The 14,598-nt window shown below is 54.8% G+C and overlaps 3 protein-coding genes across 6 annotated transcripts in view; 2 read left to right on the forward strand and 1 right to left on the reverse strand.

Moving 5' to 3' along the window:
* Nucleotides 1-365: 365 nt before the first annotated feature.
* On the reverse strand, nt 366-9,171 carry METTL13 (methyltransferase 13, eEF1A lysine and N-terminal methyltransferase). Of its 4 annotated transcripts, none has more exons than XM_044439296.1 (9): nt 9,149-9,171; nt 6,912-7,665; nt 6,047-6,246; nt 5,123-5,330; nt 4,462-4,626; nt 3,326-3,538; nt 1,320-1,451; nt 911-1,015; nt 366-716 (listed from the first exon to the last, which is right to left on the reverse strand). In XM_044439296.1, exons 2-9 carry the CDS (start codon nt 7,558-7,560, stop codon nt 526-528), a joined length of 1,863 nt encoding a protein of 620 aa, XP_044295231.1. In that variant the 5' UTR covers nt 7,561-7,665; nt 9,149-9,171; the 3' UTR covers nt 366-525. The 4 variants fall into 4 exon arrangements, 3 of the variants coding, with proteins under 3 accessions (XP_044295231.1, XP_044295229.1, XP_044295230.1); XM_044439294.1 differs by having other exon boundaries at nt 9,088-9,161; XM_044439295.1 differs by having other exon boundaries at nt 576-1,015; nt 9,088-9,160.
* A 157-nt stretch (nt 9,172-9,328) lies between these two features.
* ITPA (inosine triphosphatase) lies at nt 9,329-13,020 on the forward strand. The gene is made up of 8 exons (XM_044439316.1): nt 9,329-9,429; nt 9,824-9,881; nt 9,970-10,034; nt 10,145-10,218; nt 10,693-10,724; nt 11,469-11,584; nt 12,304-12,380; nt 12,786-13,020. The coding sequence occupies exons 1-8, from the start codon at nt 9,361-9,363 to the stop codon at nt 12,907-12,909; spliced, it is 615 nt and encodes a 204-aa protein (XP_044295251.1). The 5' UTR covers nt 9,329-9,360; the 3' UTR covers nt 12,910-13,020.
* A 1,420-nt stretch (nt 13,021-14,440) lies between these two features.
* The window catches only part of VAMP4 (vesicle associated membrane protein 4), a 20,011-nt gene continuing 19,853 nt past the window's right edge, over nt 14,441-14,598 (forward strand). The window contains exon 1 of the mRNA XM_044439278.1: nt 14,441-14,495. The gene's annotated coding sequence lies outside the window, so the exon portion shown is untranslated. The remainder of the gene's footprint in view (nt 14,496-14,598) is intronic.

Here is a 14,598-nt window from a genome sequence, read left to right on the forward strand (position 1 = left end):
AGACCAAGCAGCAGCTAAAACACCGAATCTGGCCACATGGTGAGGACACAGACCAAGGCAAAGCACAGCCTCATTTTTTTTACTATTTTCTAAGTGTCCTTAAGCAGAGGAGTGTTTAAAGTGTGGTGGGAAGGCCCTACTTCTGATAAAATTCAAGCCTCTTTGTAGACACACAGCCCGCTATTAGCACCTTTCGGAGCTGGCTCAATACTGGGATCTCTTTCTATGAACTTCCTATGAATTATGGCCTACCCCGTAAGTCAGTGCTCCAATTTTAGAAGTACCATGGTCCACCTTGCGTATGTCTGGGCGTTAAGAAAAACCCTAAGTGCCCGTAGGACGCTTTCTCACCGGGTAGCGCTCAATACCAATCGGGAAACTCCTTTATTTAAAGCATGGGGGCCTTCTTTGCTGGCGACTAGTGCGGGACGGCACTGAATGGCAGGGACCGTACGGTCACAGCGATTTCCAGGCAAGCACAGAGCCAGGAGCTACTTCTGAGCACCCTTCACTGCCAGCCCCCCCTCAGCACCTCAGTCTCCCGTGTGAAAGGTGTCTTGAACAGGGACCATCGAGGCATTTTCTAGCCAACTCTTCGAAGAAAAGGCCCATCACTTCGCAGTGCAAGAGGCGTGACTGTGCAGGAGGTGCAGAGCCCTCTCTTCTGACCGCAAAGGGCTGTTGCTGCTTCTCTCCTCTCCACAAGGTGGGATAATCTGTGGAAAGGGAGAATTCCTTTCTCATACCAGTTTCACTGCCTCCAACAGATCTGCTAGGATGTAAGTGCTATCCCAAGCTTGGCCGGGTTGACGTAGCGCCTTCTCCAAAACTTGAGCTCTCTGCCGCAGTTCCACAGGAAGCAGCTTGGTTTGGGTCTGTTGCTGGCAGAAAAGGATCTCATTGACTTCACCTTCAATCCTTCGGATGTAGAGCAAAGGGAACGTCTCCTTAAGGCTACCCAGGACAGCCTCTCGAAGCTGGGGATCCCGACACACCAAATTAAGAATAAAAATGCCTGCAGAGAGCAAAGTCAGTGAGGTTACATCACAGGCCATCCTCCGCCACCGAGAGCCCCTCCATGACCCTCTGCAATCTCGAGAATCCTTTGCAAAAATTACTCCTGCCCTTCCCTGCCCATTTCCTAGATCACACGGGCTAGGAAACAAGCTGCTTTTGCAGCTCCAAGCACGCTTGTATGCCTGCAGTCATTTACATCAGACCACCCCAAATCACACAAGCCGGCGAGCGAGGAGACGGAGCCCCGGTGAGGGCAGGTGCTTGTCCAAAAGTGCGCAGGCACATCCAGCAGTGGCCCTCACCGTCCGGTTTCAGGAGGGACTTCACTTTCTGCAGGAAGGCCTTCTCCACAAAGGCGGGGGGCGGGCAGCTCATTCCCAAGGCAGAATCCTTGCTATCCACATCAAACATGACGGCATCGTAAGAGGAGGAGCCTGGGAAAATGGAGAGGAAAAACAGGAACGTGTTCTGTGAGCACCACCAAAATGGATGAGGCAGTGGGGCTGTGTAAGGGGTCCGAGGGCAGTGTGGCCTCCCCGCCCCACGTGTGCCGTATCCAAGTCCGTGCTAGCCACACTTCTGCTTCGCATCCCATCCCACACAGAGGCAGCAAATTGCGGCCAGGTGTTTGGAAAGAACCAGCATCCACCCCAAGGCCCAAGCAAGTCACTTCACACTTTCTGCCCGGTAGGGCTGGTCCTAAAGAGGAACGGATCCACTGCAGCTCTTCCCTCGCCAGTACCATTCCTCCCGTGGCCACAGCAGCGACTCACTGGCAGGCGGGGCTTGAGGAAGCAAAAGCAGATCCTACAGATGGACGGCTGGTCATCTTTCCTCCTCCTGCTATCTAGCCTTTCCCACCTAGGACCAACGCCCCATTTTCCCCTTGAGCGAACCATCTGCCTGCAATTACTAGCACAGCCTGCTGAACTGCAAAAAGTTGCCCCATCAAACCGAGCACAATCCTCAACTCAGAGTTTCGCAGGTTTTAAAACCAAGATGACTATATTCACTTTGCAGGCAACGGGAAATGAGTCTCCGACAGAAAACGCCCTCCAGTGGCAGGCAGCGCCAAGTCGGTTTCTTAAGGGAAGGAACCCTAGCTGCCAGACTAGCTTGCCAGGACAGGGATGCGCAGTTCACGTCTGGCCCGTTCACTCCCAAAACAGGGAATCTTAATGGAGGAATGGAGCTCATCCCTTCCCACCTGCCTGGGACCCGTTTCCAAGCCCTCCCGACCATCTGCTTGCAATGGCAGGTGTCCCAGCCTAGAAGAAGAGCACCTGGGCAACGCATCGTGGCGAGGCGCTGTGGGACGGAGTTCTGCTCCACCCACCCTACCTCCCTTTTGCCGAGCCTTTCTCCATCTCCCCCATCCCCTTTCCCAGCGTATTTTTCTTTCTGGATTTGGAGTCTAGCTGAGAGCCCACAAAAATCATGAACGAAGTAGCATTTCCAACCTCCTCACCTTAATTTACTCCCCATACGACCCTATCTACTGACAAGCTGTGGTCTAAAACAGGTTCACAACAATCATTCCAGTCTTGAGGATGTCAGGATGTACCTGCTGGATCAGCACACGTGTCCAACCGGTCCGACATGCTCTTTCCAAGCATGGGCAGAATTCCACTCGCAAACAGGGAATGCCGCATCTGACCCATTTCTCTTGTTCTGAGTGGCTATTTCAAAGGTAGGCCACCTCTGAACGACCAGGGCCTTCTGGAAAGTGTGGCGGACAGTCCTCGACAGACACCTTCCTTTTTTAAGCTACACAAGGTAGTGGCTATTGCTGTGGCTTGCAGGCACGGATCTCGTTAAGCTGAAATATGCTAACAAACACCGGGGCTTCTTTTTATACTTTCCCCACAAGCTGGAAACACACCAACAGGTTTTCAAAAGTGGGTCTCAAGGCCTCCTACTTGAAACGGCATTCTGACACAATCTGAAACAGCAACAGCTGGATGCTCTGGTACTGCCTACAAAAACCAGTTTCTGCAGCGGTTTCACGGCATTACAGGTCAGAGCTTTATATTTATGTATTTATTATTTATTAAAACATTTTAATTTAATTTAATTTATATGAGAGACTTCCCCTTGCTCCATTTTCACTTGCTCTATTCTTCCTTCCATTGTGCCAAGCAAATAAAAAAAAGGAGTGGGGATGCATGGGAGAAAGCGGAGGTGCTGGGACTCCACGGAATCACTCGGAAGACACGAGTTCGAATGGCACTCTAAGGCTCGGGCGCCCGAGTGCTTTGGAACGCCCACGAGTGCGCTTACCCCCAAGGACGGGCCGAGGGGTCATTACCTTCGGCCGCAAGGTTGGCCACATAAGCCAGCCCGTCCGCGATGTGAACGCGGAGCCTGTCTTCTGGCAGAAAGCCAAACCAGCGCCGAGCCACTTCCAGCATGGCGGGATCGAGCTCCACCACGTCGACGCGGCACTGCGGGAGGTAGTCGTGCAGGAAGAGGGGCAGGCTGCCGCCACCCAGGCCGATCACCAGCACACGGATCGGGGCCGCTGCAATCAGCACACAAGCAGTAAGGACTCGACACCCAGCCGTGGAAAGACGCGCCTTCCCCGCCCCTAGGGAGCGCCAGACGGGCCCTGCCAGTCACCCTTCTCAGTGCGCCCAAAAACGCCGCATCCCTGCAGACCTCTTGGGGCCGCATGACAAATGGCCAAGTGTGCTGGGGACACACCCGACCCACGCGTTTCCCACCCTGGGGAGGCCACAGCTAGGCAGGAAAAGGCAGCGTGGACTGCTCGACACGCTGCCACCCCGCCTTGGTTCCCAGGGCCAGCACACATGCCCTTCCTTTGCCCTGCCTCACCCCCGAGGAAAATCCCCCCAGAAACCACACTCCCCCAGGAGGACGGCTGTCACCGGCGCACCATCCACAGGCTGGCATCGTAGCCACAAACCCGGGACGGCACTGGCTTTCAAGAGCTTAGCAGCCTGGCTCGGAGCATGCTCCAAGCAGACGCCTCCTAGGAAACGCAAGCGCAGCCTTGGGATGGAGCAGCCACGGGATCCACACAGCTCCTGTTCTGAACAGCCTCCCTGGAAGAGGCGGCACAGAAAGGGAACACGGGCTGCTACCTATTGCACCGCACAGCCTTTTGCCCCCAAGGCAAGCAGCTCCCCGCCTCACTCACAGCTGCCGATCTCCGCAAGCGGACGGCCGGAGGAAAACACGCCCCGCCCCACGCTTCAGACATCTCTACGGTCCCACAGGGTGTGAGCTCCAGCACCCACGGCAGGGATGGGAAACGTTGCGCAGAGGCGCCGATTTCTGGCCTCGTGTGCCAGCACCAGGGTGCCTGCGGGCCTCTGCTCAGGCCCTCCCACGGCCCAGAGCACGACAGGCTCCCGGGCCCCTCCCACACGCCCCTGCAGGCAGGCGCCAGGCAGCCCGGAGCAGCTTGCTCTCGCTACCCACCGGGGAGGCACGCGGGACCTTCCAGCAGGCACAGGCCTGCCACCATGGCTCTGTGGTGGGCGCAGCACAGGTAGCTTGTGTCAACGGACTGGCTGCCCGGCGCGGCGGTTGGGGGGGCACGATCGGTGGCGGCGCCTTTCTTCTTCTTCTTGTGCTTCTTGTTCCCTGTCCGGCATTAAGTGACAGCTGCTTAGAGAGGCAAATGGACTACCATGCACGAGAAGCGGAGGAAGGAGTATGAGAACGGAGCGTGGGGGACACCCGACAACGCAGCAGCCGGTTGCCCCCCGCCCCCCCCCGGAGTTCACACTCGGCATCAGCATCAAGTTGCTCCAGGGGCCCTGAAGAAATGGCTTCCCATGAACGCAAGCTCTGATCGCTGGGGCAACAACCCCCTTCTAGCCCGTACTGAGCAAGGGGGGTTGGAGGGGCGACTGAGGCCCAGAGAAGCAAACGGGGGGGGGGGGGCGTGTGGAGACCCCTCTGCAGGTCCTAGAAAGACAGAAGGAGCGCAAGCCCCACAGTGCCCACACTCGCCGCCCGTCCGCTCCTTGCGCTGCCGGCCGCCCCCATTCCGCAGGGTAGTGCCCGCAGTGGCCTGGCCGAGCACCGCTCTCTCTCGGCCTGTGAGCTCACCCCCCGTGTTTCGTCTCTGGCACACCTCTTGTTTCACTGTTGTGGGACGCCTTGGAGGAAAGCCTTGCTTCCGACTGGACCACATTCCTGTTGCTGAGGAAGATGAGGCGGCGGAAATAGCGGGTGTCCTCTCCTTTCACATCCTCGATCACATACTCCCCGCTAAAGGGACTCGTATCACGGTGCTGGATAGTGCGGATTCCGATGTCTCCGCCCACGGACAGAAAGGGCACCTGCCGGGGAAGGCACCTTGAAGCTGCTGCCACCCCACGGGCAGCACCGGCAAAACGCGCAGAATTCAGCGTCGACACAGGCAGCTGCCTCCTAGCAAGGGAGCCCATCTCCCCCAACATCTATGCTGGCCACTCAAACCAGGGTCCTGGGTTACTGTGTTTTTTCCGGCCATGCTAAGGCAAGATGGCAGGCACTGAACCTGTGTGGGCAGATCACCACCCCTCATGCAAACAGGAGGCAATATCCATCTGGCCTCACTCAAGTACATTTAGTGCCTCTCGCTTTAAAGGCCCATCCATGCACGGTGGCAGACCAACCACGGGCTGGAACTCAAGAGGGCTTCTGGCAATGCTGCCGCTCTAACAGTCTTGTGCTGCCTCAGGGAGCCAAGCTCGAGGCTGCAATCCTCGGCCCACCTAATAGCAGTGGCTGGGGACCCCCATGCCATTTCCCACCCTGTGAACACATTTAGTGCAAACCTACATGCCTTAATGGGCATATTTTCTGCAACTGGCGGGGATGAGAATCTCTTAAGCTCATGGCTTTGAAACAGAATCATGCAAACAAGCAAAAATATGCTTTTTACAGCACAAACTCTCTGACTGGACCCTGATCCTATCTTGAAAAAGAGCAGAAGATGCATTTTTGGAATGCAGAAGAGCGATTATGTTCTGTTCTAAAGGGCACAGCAAGGATACCTAGCAAGGTCGCCTACCTGCTGCTGGGCTGGAAGGCCAGGTGGGGCCAGCTCCATCACCTTTTCCGAGAGCTCCGCCTGGATGGCTCCCATTCCCTCGTAGTGCTGGTCTCTGTGCAAGGCCACCGTCGCCAGGCGCCAGAACCCGGCACTTGCTGCCAGCTGCTTCCGCCCCTCCTCTGTCCCAAAGAGCCATTCCGTTTCTCTGCCCTGTGGAACTGGGAAGAAGCAACACCGCAAACATGGACTGTGGGGAAGCAGCCGCCCTTGCCTGGTAAAAATGTCAGCCAGCACCAAAATCCTCAGCTGGACTAGGACACAGATTACCACTCTTACTTCTAATCTTGGGATGTTAAATGAATAAATTTCACACCGCCCCTTTGGGGTTCTCTGCTTACATGGAATAAGGAACAAAAGCACCCCCCCTCCTTACAAGAGAAGCAGAAGAATTCAGAAACATAACTTGTAAAAGCAAAGGACTATAAAACTGTGATGGTTCCTCTCCACCCAGTGGTTGAGGAGAGCAAGGGGAATGGATTCATTTGTAAAAATGCAGCCTGTTCTCATTTATTTTTTTCAGGGCTTCCCCCCACACCGGTCCCACTCTGTCTGTGACGATTGTTCTACTCTCTTTTGGAGGAAAGAGGGTGAATGGATACTGTGGAGAGGGGAAAACCCAGAGCCACAATTCAGGAGCCGTTACTTGCCCATTCAGCAAAAGCAACGGCTGGGCAGATAACCTTTTGCTGCCCAGTAATATATCGCTTTGCTGTACATTTGAAGAAGTCTCTGCTTCCGAGATATTACTAGCCATGTTGAGACACTCTTCTGCTATTTGGATTTAATTTGCGAGTTGGCTCAGTCAAGAAGAATACAAACTCACTGATGAAGACGGCAAACTGGTTGTCACGAGACACTTTCACAGCGAGGTGATGCACTACGTGCACAGTGTAGCGTGCGCGGCCAGAGTCCTTGCTGCAGAGATCCAGAGAGACGCTCCCTGCACCGGGGTTCTTGCTGAGCTGACTCCGAAACAGAGAGTACTGCTGCCTCTCTTGCACGGCCTCAATTAGCTGCTCGGCGCTCTTGAACCGGACAGGCTTGTCCTGCGCTTCAGCACACAGCTCCAGGATGCAAGAAGCTGAGCCTGAAACTTGCCTGATCTTTGTCATGACATAGACAAAGACGGGCAGGGCAAATTCTCCCTCTGAAGGGCCTGCTTCGTTGCCAAAGACTTGGTGTATTCGAACCATCCAGCCTTCCTGGGAGAAATAGTCCACAGCGGCCTTCAATACATGCGCTTGGGCCAAGGAGACACATAGGTAGCGACCCCCAAACTGCAGGACACGGCCAATTTCGGCGAACATTGCTTCTGCCCGTCTCAAAGCGGTCTCTTCCCCTTCAGTCAGGAGGGCGTCTAGAGTGCCTTTGTCCAGCACCACCTGGAAGCGCCCATCGGGGAACTCCATCCGCAGCACATCCATGACCACGTAAACCATCTTGGGCCTCAGGCGCGCACTGCGTTCCTGCATCTGCTTGACAGCCACCTCACTAATGTCCACGTTGGTGATGTCTTGATACCCCTCATCATAGAGCTGCTCACTCAGCTCCGAGTTGCCACAGCCAACAACAAGGATCTAGCAGGAAAGCACAGAAGGAACGTCACACACGCGGTGAGCAAACCGGAGCGGCTGCATAACACTGATGCTCCCAGAGGATTTGGGCAAAAGGCTCCAGCCACTGCTCGGAAGATGGAGCATGGGAAGGGGAGCGGACCAGGACTGCTGTTGCTACATCGTCTGCCCTCCAAAATGAAGCACCCTCAAAGTAGATTTGTAGCAGCTGGTACTCGACCCACCGGAAGTTCTTCTATATGAAGGCTGAAACAAACCACTAACAAGGAAGGATCACACCTCATTTTAATTCATGGAAGGGTGGCGAGATGGGGATGTGAACTTCAGGCACCTTAACTTCTCATTTCACCTGGCCCATGTAAAAGCCACATTTTTAATCTGCAAGCTGTTAAGGGGAGTTGGGGGCAGGGGGCCGGGCGTCTCTCTCGTGCCTGGACTACACAGGCAGTGCAGTGGCGAAAAAGCGGTGGAGCCGATTACTGCATTTCAGACTTCGAACAACAAATAGTGATGGCAAAGCTTCCTAGTGCAAAAAGGCTGCTCACAAAAACTGGCCTAGACCAGGTTTACTTAACTATCATTCTCACTGACCTCCATGAGGGCTACTTCTGAGTAGTTATTACAGGGTTACTTTTAATTATTTTATTTCGAGAGCTATCTATACCACTTTTATTGTTGCTTGTTGTCATTGCTAGTCACGAAGTTGTGTCCGACCCATCGCGACCCCATGGGCAACACTCCTCCAGGCCCTCCTGTCCTCCGCCATCCCCGGAGTCCACTCAAGCCCAGATCCACCACCCCAGTGACTCCGTCCAGCCACCTCGACCTCTGCCGCCCCCTCCTCCTTCTTGCTTTTATTAGCAAAGATGAAAAACAACTCCCGATGCAGTTTATGTTAGGAGACCATGATAAAACACAGAACAATGATAAAAATCGCTTCTTGGTGAAAATAACGGGAAGCAGCACTGGGAAAGCCTGGCCAAACGAGGGCGTCTTCAACCGTGGACAGAAGGAAGCCCCCCGACCTCAGCGCCGAGACCGCTGCAGTGGCGGCTACGGGGCCCGCCCGCCCGGGCGCCGCCAGAACAGCGGCCACCCTGCGCCCACGGGCAGCCCGCCGTCCCGGAGCAGCGTCCTCCCCGCCACGGTCCAAGGGGCTGGGGCAGGCCTGGGGGGCGACCAGCCGCCCCCACCGGGGAGCGAGCCCCGCGGGGAGCGCGGAGCAGCAGAGGCGCTCGGGGCCGCCCCGGGACCGCACCTGCTCCAGCCGCAGCCCCCGCGCCCGCCGCAGCTGCGCCCCAACAAGCCTCAGGGAGAGCGCGGGCGCCGGGCGCCGCTCACCTCCAGGGGTCTGGCCAGGGGAGCGGCCCCGGCCCGACCTCGCAGGGGCGCTGTGCCGCGCCGCCCGCCCCCCCCCCGGCTCACCGCGTCCCGCGGGCGCAGGTAGCGCCCCAGCGGCGCCCGCAGCTCGGGCCACGCGCCGTACCACTCGAAGGCGCGCCCGCCCCGCGCGCGGAAGAAGCGCTCCCAGTAGTCGGCCGAGGCGAAGTCGCGCGCGCGCCGCGGCAGCAGCCGCAGCCCCGCCATGGCCCGAGGGGAGGCGGGGCAGCGGCCGCGCGCCTTCTCATTGGCTCCTGGGGGCACGTGGGCGCGGCAGAGCCTCTGCGCAGGCGCCGCCGCCGCCGCCGCCGGACCGTGATGGCCGCCGCCGCTGCCGCCGGGAGGAGCGTGGTGTTCGTCACCGGCAACGCCAAGAAGCTGGAGGAGGTGGGCGGGGCGGGGCGGGGCGGGGCGGGAGAGGCCTCCCCCTGAAGCTCCCTGGGCGCCCGCGGGCCAGCCACGGATGCTCAGCCCGGCCTACCTGGCAAGGCTGTTGTTGTGAGCATAAAACGTGGGGGGAGGGCGCGGCCTTGGGCTCCTTGCAGGGAAGAAGCGGCGCATAAGTATCCTAAGCTCGTTGCCGTGATCCCCCCCGCGGTCGCGTCAAGCAGGTGCTTCCAGTCAGGAGGCGGGGGCTTCGCGCCCTCCTCCGCGGGACCTGGCGGGAGTTGCTCCTTCCAGGGAGGAGCGGAGCCCGGTGTGCCTCCAACCTGCTGTGCTCCGCAGGGGCCCGCTGGCCTGTCCCGGAGCCTGAGTGCTTCTCTCCCCCTCCCTCCTGCAGGTGATCCAGATCCTGGGGGACTCCTTCCCGCACAGACTGGTTGCAAAGAAAATAGACTGTGAGTTTCCTTCCTGTGCTTGCATGCATGTGGCCTGGTGCCTGGATGCACCTTGCCCAGACGAACACGTGGTATTTGCATTTCGCAGTGCCGGAGTACCAAGGAGAGCCTGATGACATCTCTATCCAGAAGTGCCAGGAAGCAGCAAAGCAGGTTCGTTTTTTGAATTTTGGTTTCTAAAACATTCTCAGGCAAGATTAGGGAAATGAATATTTGTCTCTGTTTTGGCCCCGATCTTTTCCTCACTGTGTTCACCTTAACAGATCCAGGGACCGGTTATAGTAGAAGACACCTGCTTGTGTTTCACAGCTCTTGGAGGACTTCCTGGGCCATATATGTAAGTAGGAGTTAAGGTGTGTGTTCTGCAGGTAGGCAATAACTGAAAAAGGATCAGGTGTCTTTAATGGGGTTCTCTGAACTCCGAATGCTCTTCTTCTATAGGGGGATAGAAATGGAATAGGGAAAGAGAAGCATAGTGTGCAAGGGAAGGGTACACCGATGACGGAACGCATAAGTCTGAGTGGCAGTGTATCTGGCTAGTTTGCATCATCTGACTATGTCTGGGGTCAAAGTGATCCGAAAATTGGCCAGTTCTACATTTGACACTGACAGAGGATTGTCATCTTATTCCACAGTGCCCTGGAAGTGTTGTACTGAAAGGTAACCTGTGTACGGGTTGGATGCATATTCAATCAGTGCTGTTCACTGATCAAACCTAAATATTAGTTAGGTTTTCCTGTTCATCGAGCAGTATTTGAGTACTTTTATTATGTATGACAATGAAGAATAAGATTTGTGTTTCTTGTTTCAGAAAATGGTTCCTGGAGAAGCTAAAGCCGGAAGGTAATTCAGGCATCAGTTTTCTGTACTACCTGCTCTTACTTTTTCTCCTGCCCTACTCTCCTATTTTGTAGTGTTTAATGAAGCTTTACTGTGTCGCCTACCAGCAAGTAACGCTTTTGCAGAGTTCTGGCTCATACCAAACTCATACATTGACTGTATTTCTCCATACTCCCATTATCATGCTTTTCACCCCAACTCAACAACTTTACCCTGGTGGAGAGTTCCAGTACCTTGCATGTTACCTGCCTCATTTCCCCCCGCCCCCAATTATTTCTTAATCTGTGCTTGGTCTGACTCACTAGGAACTGCCTGGGCTGTTTCTCAACTTACGTTTTTGTTTTTGTTTTTTTTGAATTACAGTTTTCAGCAGTATACCAGAGAGGCTTGTGACTCCTAAGTGTGTTTTAGATTTTGTGTCAGTTTGGCAGGAAAAGGTCCTGGTTTTTTAATTTGTACATGTATTTTGGTCTTAATTCACCCATTTTTTTCTTAGCCATACATTTTTTTAAGACAAAGTCAGTGAAAAAGAAAACAGTAGGCTGGGATGGAGAGGGAATGGAATGGACTGAATGTCAACGAGTGCTCAGTGTAGGATTCCCACGAAAGGGATTGCTTGGTTCGTGTGCCTGTGATGTGCTTGCTCAGTTTCCGAGCCTTTCCTCCTTGGCTCCTCCACGAATATGGGCTTGTCGAGCAACCCTTTCCACACAAGGAATTGTATGACGTCCCTTTTCCTGTGCTTAGGTCTGTACAAGCTATTGGCTGGGTTTGAAGACAAGTCTGCATATGCTCTCTGCACCTTTGCGTTCAGCACCGGCAACCCAGCGGACCCCGTGCGACTCTTCAAGGGCCAGACTCATGTGCGTACAGGCGGCTCTGTCTAGCCAGAGAGCTGCACTGCTCCCTCCGCTGCTTGTCTTCAGTTTCGCAGCTGTTAGTTCCATTTAGCATGAATGTGGAGCACTAAGTGTTTCTCCGTAATTCTTCCATCCATGCGGCACGTGAGGCAGTATCGTCATCGCAATAATGTGGGGCTTCCTGCTCTGCGGGGCCCGCCCTTCCAGATCTGTCCTTCCCATGGCATCCCTTGCTGTGGATTCCGTAGGGTAATTTGTTGAAGAGCGGAAGATCCTGCCTCCAGTCAGGGGTCGGCCCAGCGGCTTCCAGCTCTGAAGCGCTGTATTCTACTTCAGGCCTGGCCCCTTGTCACATTAATCTCCCCATAAGTGGGCAGAGCTTTCCATTACATCTGAATCCTGATGCTTCTTCCGAAAGGCTAGAATTGCTGCTCAGCAAATGGGAGGCAAGAGCTACTGGTGGGTTTTTTCCTGTCATCGCTCCTTTTAGCAGCAGCTGTCCCTAGAAGGGGGGAGTGTGCACAGTTAGCTACTAAAGGAGAGCAAATTCAGCAGTGGATCAGTGGAAAAGGCAGCCAGCCACCCCTGCTTCCCTGCAGTCCCCTCCAGCCGCCTCTGCCATTCTCAGGCGTAGCTGATACATTCTCAGCAGTCAAAGCCCGGCTTCTTTGTTCTTGACTGAGCACTGCAAAACATCTCTGGCTTTCTCTGTTGACTCACAGGGTCATATAGTTGATCCACGGGGACCCAGAGACTTCGGGTGGGATCCATGCTTCCAGCCGGAGGGTTATGATCAAACGTAAGTGCCACTCGCCTTCTTGTCTAGGTTATCCTGGCCTATTTGGAAGCCGCAGCTCTCAGGAGAGTACAATCCCTGCTCCAGGGAACTGCCTGTGCACCTCCACCCCGGCCTGCCTTGGCAGCCCGCACCCATCGCTGGCACCTTTCAACTGGCCCCCTGTGCTAAGGCTTCTGGCTTACCACATTCAAAATTTGTGGTTTTTCACAATTTGCTCTAGGAATGCAACCCGCACAAATTTTGGGGGACTACTGTACAGCAGGATTTCTCAGCAGGATTTCTCTTTACTTTGCATTCACGGTTTAGGCTGAGACGGGGGATGCAAGTTTAAGAGCAGGACAATAGCTGGTGCAGAATTAGTAGACTGCCGCAACTGTTCTCAGTCCTTCTTTCTGCCTTTCTTAGGTATGCCGAATTGCCCAAGTCTGTGAAGAATTCTATCTCTCATCGTTACAGAGCTTTGAAAGAGCTGTCTGCATATTTCAGTCAACAGAACAACACAACAGAGACCACACCTGGCCCCAGTTAGCCTGCCTGGTCCTGTGGGAAGTTGTGGATTTTGTACAGAAAGCTGTAGCTGCAACAGATCCATGTTTGTCTGCACAGATCATGTCCAGTAAAGATACTATCTTTAAAATCAGCCGTGACTGTCTTTGCTATTCTTAAATGCTACACAGACAGACGTGTGTTGAAGTATCAAAATTAGCACTAAAAATCCACTGGAGGATTTACACAGGAGAAAAACACTGGGTTGATGTTGCTCATCAGTGCGTTTGCCTCAGATGTTTGTAAGTGCTTCCTGATTGGAAGCCTTCCGCCCTTGCAAAAAATAGAGTTCAGTAGAAAGCCTCCTAAAAAGGATTCCTTCATATATATATATATATTTGCTCTGGGAAGCTGTCCAGATATTTGATTATCTAAGCTACAATCATAAATGGACTTATTTATGGGGTACATTTCACTGAATATAGTAGGACTAGAATAAACATGCATAGGATTGCACTGCTGATTTAACTGAAAACAGTTATGGACACTCCCTTTGCATTTGTCAAGTTGGTTTCTGCCTAAATGTTTTAAGTTCAGTAGAAAAAAACCCAAGAATTTGCACTGTGTGTGGAATGTGTAATCTATACAGAGGATTGCCGTGTCTGCCCCATCTCCTGCCACTGTGAGTGCTTCTTAAATGTGATTTCCCCACAAAGCATCTTTTTCTATGACACAGTGGAAGTACAGTTCCTCACACACGTGTACCTTGTACTGTTGTTCCATTGCTGTTGCTTGTACACATACGGGGTGTCTAATTGTAAAAAGTATCACTTTGCTTGTACCGGTTCCTGTGAGGAGTCTTGAGTGGCTGCTGTATAGCTATATAAATTGGCAAATTAAATGGCTGTTTTCCAATAGGACACTTGTAATTAGTAATCCAAAAATCTGAGTATTCATCTACATTGAGATGCATACCACGCCAAAGCCAACTGGCTCAACGAATTTGGTTTCCCGTTTCTAGAAACCCTGGGAAGCGTGGTTCTGTCGGAAATCACGGAATCCCTAGAATCTTCACAAACCTGCACTGCCTCGCCCTCGTCGTACCTGAGCTAAAATTCTTTGCCTACAGCATAGATGGGCTCTTGCCCTTCCGAAATGGGTCAGAAGCGCATCCTTCTCCGGGATCCTATTTATTTCAATAGCGTCCCGATTACTTCGGTAGGGTGTGTACAAGCGTGCCCGTTGCAACTGGTGTCTGCTTGGCGCTTGCACTGCGCCGAAGGAAGAGGAGGAGGCCCCCTGCAGCGGGCGACTGCATTCCAGCGCAGGGCGAACGCCGGGCTAAGGCCCCCGGATCAAGCGCCTCTCGGCCCTGGGGGCGGAGCTCTCTTTCCCTCCTCGCTCCCGGCACCGGGGTCTAATTCGGTGTTGGCCGCGACGGAGCAGATGGCAGGAGGAGGAGGAAGGGCTTCCCCGCCGGGTCTCCCCAGCCCCGCCCGCCGCCGCCGCGGGAGGCCACGCCCCCTGCGCAAGAGGCCTGGCGCGGCCGCCCCGCCCCCGGAGCGCCGAGCGGTCGATGGCGCCGCCCCTGCGCGCGGCCATTTCCGCGCCGGCCCGGCACGAGAGCAGGTGAGCGGGCGGGCGAGCGGCGCGCTCCCCGCGGGGAAGGGCGCGATCCCGGGGGCGGCCTGCCGGGGCGCGCCGCGGATCGGGCCCCGGGCGGCCCGATCCG

This window comes from Varanus komodoensis, unplaced genomic scaffold (assembly GCF_004798865.1).
Source record: "Varanus komodoensis strain SLA01 unplaced genomic scaffold, ASM479886v1 scaffold34_1, whole genome shotgun sequence".
In the NCBI taxonomy this organism is placed as follows: Eukaryota; Metazoa; Chordata; class Lepidosauria; order Squamata; family Varanidae; genus Varanus; species Varanus komodoensis.

Excerpts from the sequence above, each read along its gene's own strand:
- METTL13 (XM_044439296.1), bottom strand. The coding sequence starts at position 7,560 with ATGCAGGAACGCAGTGCGCGCCTGAGGCCCAAGATGGTTTACGTGGTC. Across the intron at positions 3,539-4,461 it reads AGGTCCCGCGTGCCTCCCCG|CGGCCCCGATCCGTGTGCTG; the intron begins GTGGGTAGCGAG and ends TGCTGATTGCAG. Across the intron at positions 717-910 it reads CTACATCCGAAGGATTGAAG|ATTATCCCACCTTGTGGAGA; the intron begins GTGAAGTCAATG and ends CCCTTTCCACAG.
- ITPA (XM_044439316.1), top strand. The coding sequence starts at position 9,361 with ATGGCCGCCGCCGCTGCCGCCGGGAGGAGCGTGGTGTTCGTCACCGGC. Across the intron at positions 9,430-9,823 it reads ACGCCAAGAAGCTGGAGGAG|GTGATCCAGATCCTGGGGGA; the intron begins GTGGGCGGGGCG and ends TCCCTCCTGCAG. Across the intron at positions 12,381-12,785 it reads CCGGAGGGTTATGATCAAAC|GTATGCCGAATTGCCCAAGT; the intron begins GTAAGTGCCACT and ends TGCCTTTCTTAG.